The sequence below is a fragment of the Orycteropus afer genome, unplaced genomic scaffold (genome assembly GCF_000298275.1).
Source record: "Orycteropus afer afer isolate SDZICR_OR568_19922 unplaced genomic scaffold, OryAfe1.0 scaffold00316, whole genome shotgun sequence".
NCBI classification, from domain to species: Eukaryota; Metazoa; Chordata; class Mammalia; order Tubulidentata; family Orycteropodidae; genus Orycteropus; species Orycteropus afer.
The window spans coordinates 606,776-611,653 of record NW_006921903.1 but is presented as its reverse complement, the minus strand read 5'-3'; the positions used below and the strand labels follow the sequence as shown (position 1 = coordinate 611,653).

The window sequence follows — 4,878 nt, the reverse complement described above, 5'->3', positions numbered from 1 at the left end:
GAGGAGTGTGAAACGCTGTTCGCTTTGACTTTCTTAAGTTGCCAAAGTTTTCAGTTGCACGAAAGGAAAGCACTTTTCTTCCCGCGTTACGTGACGGAGGATTAAAGAAAACAGTGTCCCCGGGTTTCAAATAGATGGTGTCCTCGGAGCCTCCGGGCCCGGCGGGTGTTAGATGGGGGAGGGGGCGGCGAATTTAATGCTCTGCAGGGACATTGACCCGCCTGTCGGGCGACAGGATCCATTTTCCTTGGTCTGATGCAAGGTGGCGGCTTAAAGTTCCGGCTGCTGGCGAGCTGCGCCGGGCGCAGGAGGTCTGCGGGTTTGTACCTCCTGCGCGGCTACCGGACGGTTTACGCAATGGCTGTGCACCCCAATTCTCCCCACTTCCCCACAGAGCCGGAAACGAAACACCCGCCAACGGGGCTCCAACAGAGCATGTTTTCCCTGGAACTTTTCTTGTCGTTTTGAAAGGGAAAAAAAAAAAGAAAAGAAAAATGTTTTTCTGTGAGCGCCACCTTTCAGATCGCTTACGATCTCGTAAGATCAGTCCCCATTTTGTCAAGGCGGCCGGGAGGCCAGGGAAGCGATGAGCGATTTACAAGGTGTCCTTTCACAAAGAATTCCCAGTAGAGAAGAGGCCGAAATAGCTCCTTTACAATTACAGCCAAAATCATTAGAAAAACGCCAAGTACATTTTGGAGAGACGAGACGAACGGAATCTGGCTTCACAAACAAGATTCTCCGTGGCCTCCGCCACGAAAGTCATTTAGTGACTGGAGTCTTATCCCGCTTTACAACTTTCTCCGAGCCTAGAGAGACCTCACTGCTCCGGTAGCAACTAGGACATTTTTGCCCGGAGATGAGTTGTTTTGTTTTCCTTACTGCGACTGGGAATACGAGGGGTCCTATTTAGCACACACAGAACCCTTGGGCGTGCGTGGGGCTGGGGGTGCAATGAAGATCTGCTCCCTCGTGCTGAGGTGGGCAACGGGGACTCGGGGTTTCTCTTGAAAGGGCCAATAGGTAAAAATCCTCCCCACCGGCGGGTTTGTGTGTCCCCCAGTCTCCTGGAGCTTCTTGGAAAGTCAGCCAGCGAAGCTCGCAGCCCAATGCTAGGCCTCACTTTCTAATACGTTAACATTAGGTGTTTGGGAGTCAAAGGGAAAGCGGAGAGCGAACATCTGAGCAATTTATGGTAATAATGAGGCCTAATGAGGTTGTTAGAAAGATAAAATGTTATTTACCAAAACACCTGATGGGATAATTTGACTCGCTGTGTTTTACTACTGATGATAAAAAGAATATTGATTGCAAATAAATCACGGCCTCTAAACGCCCCGCAAACGGTCGGTGTTTGCTCGCTGCAGATCAAAGGCAAACTTAAGAGATAAAGTAACCACAGCGAGGCCCTAGGAACGGAAGCTTCTCCTCCACGCGGCCCGCCGCTCCGGGCCCTGGCGTTAATGTTCTACCCGCTAAGCCCTCCTTTTGTACTTAAGAAAACAAATGGTGTTTTTGTTATTGTTGTCGATGATGGCTGGGATTAAAATTTAAAATTACGTGTCATCACTGTAGTGCATTAAGTGTGGGCCAGTCATTATATGCAGATTCGTTTGGGGACATATAGGGAGTATGCTTTCGTTTTTAATTGCGCCCGAATTTGGACCCGAAACCACCGGGACGGTTTATTTTGTTTGACCCTCTCAGGGTCGAAGGAAAGGCCTTGGGCTGTCGGTATTTCATGATCGGAAAAACTGTGTTATGACGCTACTTAAAGGTGAGCCAGTCAGAGAAACGTGGAAGGCAGGGTTTCTGGACCTCTTGGGGGAGGGGAGGTTGCAGGCGGTTTGGAGAAATTCTAAGGGGGGGTGGTGGCTTCGGCTTTGCTTCTGCGAAAGTGTCAGGCACTCTTGCTAGAACTTTACTGGAGTGGCAAAATCGTCCGTCGTGATGGCCTGGAGGGCAGCTCCTGGAGCCTGGTACTGGCTTTGACCCTTTCCTTCCCCCGGAGTGGACTGGGGGCCCACCGCTCTGGGAAAGACCCCGAGGCCCAGCGAAGGGCCTGGGGCTGCCACAGGGGATGGGGGTGGGGGAAGGGAGAGGCTGGCCCTCACCTGCCTGTCTTGAAGGACTCATCTTTCTCTCTCCCCCTCCCTCTCTGCTCCCTCCCTTGGTCTGTGGCTGCAGGGCTCACAGTATGAACTCAAGGACAACCCCGGGGTGCACCCTGCCACCTTCGCGGCCCACACGGCGCCGGCCTATTACCCTTACGGGCAGTTCCAGTACGGGGACCCCGGGAGGCCCAAGAACGCCACGCGCGAGAGCACCAGCACGCTCAAGGCCTGGCTGAACGAGCACCGTAAGAACCCCTACCCCACCAAGGGCGAGAAGATCATGCTGGCCATCATCACCAAGATGACGCTCACGCAGGTCTCCACCTGGTTCGCCAACGCGCGCCGGCGCCTCAAGAAGGAGAACAAGGTGACGTGGGGCGCGCGCAGCAAGGACCAGGAGGACGGCGCCCTCTTTGGCAGCGACACCGAGGGCGACCCCGAGAAGGCCGAGGACGACGAGGAGATCGACCTGGAAAGCATCGATATCGACAAGATCGACGGACACGACGGCGACCAGAGCAACGAGGATGACGAGGACAAGGCAGAGGCGCCGCGTGCGCCCGCCGGCCCCGTCCCGCTTGCCCGGGACCAAGGCTCGCCGTTGGCGGCCGTGGACGCGCTCAAGCCTCAGGACTCGCCTCTGGGCCTGGCCAAGGAGGGCCCGGAGCCCGGCAGCACGCGCCTGCTGAGCCCAGGCGCCGCGGCGGGCGGCCTTCAGGGCGCGCCGCACAGCAAGCCCAAGATCTGGTCGCTGGCCGAGACGGCCACCAGCCCCGACGGCGCGCCCAAGGCCTCGCCGCCGCCGCCACCCGGAGGCCACCCGGTCGCGCATGGGTCCCCGGCGGGAGCGCCGCTCCAGCACCCCGCCTTCCTGCCCAGCCACGGACTGTACACCTGCCACATCGGCAAGTTCTCCAACTGGACCAATGGCGCCTTCCTCGCGCAGGGCTCGCTGCTCAACATGCGCTCCTTCCTGGGCGTCGGCTCGCCCCACACCGCGCCCCACGGCCCGCACCTGCCCGCGCCGCCGCCGCCGCAGCCACCAGTCGCCGTAGCCGCGGGGGCGCTGCATGGCGAAAAGGCCTCGGCCCGCAGCAGCCCAACGCTCCCAGGTATTTGGCCGGGGCCCGCGTCGCGGGGGATACGGTTGTTGGGGAGGCTCTTCCTAGACGTGTGTAGGGGCCAGCGGCCACCGAGCTCAGCGGCTGACTAGGAAGCCCTGCCTGAATGCACGGAGGGTGGCCCGCCTTGGACTTGGTGGGTGGGTGGAGGGCTTATTGCAGTGTCCCTGCCCTTGTTACCGGCTGGGAGGGAAGGAGCCTGCTGGTCTCTGCGCTACCGTACCTCCCCTCACCGCACCTTTCTTAGGTCCTAATGCTTTTCTCCCCTCACCGCACCTTTCTTAGGTCCTAATGCTTTTCTCTTCCCCTCCATCGCAGAGAGAGACCTAGTCCCCAGGCCAGACTCTCCGGCACAGCAGTTAAAATCTCCTTTCCAGCCCGTGCGCGACAAGTGAGTGTGGTTTGCTTTCATCATGGGGGTGGGGGGGTTGAGTCGGGAACGTTAGCGGCCTGGGCCCGGGGTGGAGGTGGGGGCCGGCGCACGGAGACGCCACGCACTAGCTCCGCGCTGCGGGCGGGCCAAATTTCCCGGGTTTCTCTTGAAGCCAGAGTCGCGCAAGGGAGCCCACCCCGCCCCAGGGCTCGCTGCTGGCGGAACCGGCGCCGCCGGGTCGCAGCGCCCATCCACTGACAAGGCTCCGTGTCTTCTTCTTTTGCTTTGTTTCCCCTGCAGCTCGCTGGCCCCGCAGGAGGGAACGCCGCGGATTCTAGCAGCCCTCCCTTCCGCCTGATTAAGGGTCTTCTTTTACTTTTGCGGGGGGAGGGGGGAGCTGGGAAGGGAGGGAATGAGGGAGAAATTAAGACAAATATTTCAGACTGGTGTAAAGGACAGTTTTGGCCACGACGTCAACGACTCCCATGCATCGCTTTCTGCAGAGAGGGGCTCGTCCGGCCGGAGCGGGGTCCGCGCTGCCCCGACCCCGGCTCGGGGCGCACTCACAGCTCTCCGGTCGGTTCTGGGTAAAAGCCTCCACGCGCTGTGTCTCGTTTTCCTTCTTTCTTTCTGTATATAGAGTGATTTCAGGTTGTAAATAGCGCGTCAGCGAACTTGTCTAAATCATATATTTTTGTCTAATAAACTAAGTGAAATGATGCCCGCTGGCCCTGCTGCTGTGTGTAGCTGGGAGGGGAGGGTCCTGGGTCCCGAATTCCTGGCCCGGGGCTCTGCCTGGGGCAGGCGCTTGGGGGAAAGCAGCCCCTCGGATAGGACCTGCAGAACGGGTTTCCACCCAAGAAGTCCGTGCCCGGGTATTGCTGTTTTTGTTGAATTGTTAACATTGTCACGAGGACAGTTTCCAGTTGGCCGCTGAATTCTTTTCCACTGTTGTACAACCATTTATCTGGGGCACGCCTTTCTCAGGACAAAAATGAGTTCGATTGACGCACTGTATAAAATGATTTTTTTTTTTTTTTAAAGGGGGAAAAATGGAAAGAATTTCCAAGCAGGACCCCAAAGGATAAGTTAGGATTCTGAATCAATTTATGGCTAGTGGCTCAGCGGTCCGCGCTGGCGCCACGGCCTTGGGTGGACGGAGTGAGGAAATAATGGAATATGCAATTGGGTTTGGAATGCATTTTTTAGTTACTCAGTTAAGTCAAACGTGGAGACATTGTAAGGCTCTTTTAAACTCCCATAATGGGCG

At 57.4% G+C, this 4,878-nt stretch overlaps 1 protein-coding gene across 1 annotated transcript; it reads left to right on the top strand.

Moving 5' to 3' along the window:
• The first annotated feature begins 1,950 nt into the window (after positions 1 to 1,950).
• Positions 1,951 to 3,966, top strand: IRX1 (iroquois homeobox 1). The gene is made up of 4 exons (XM_007951898.2): positions 1,951 to 1,979; positions 2,130 to 3,226; positions 3,554 to 3,626; positions 3,909 to 3,966. Exons 1-4 carry the CDS (start codon positions 1,951 to 1,953, stop codon positions 3,964 to 3,966), a joined length of 1,257 nt encoding a protein of 418 aa, XP_007950089.1.
• Positions 3,967 to 4,878: the final 912 nt, after the last annotated feature.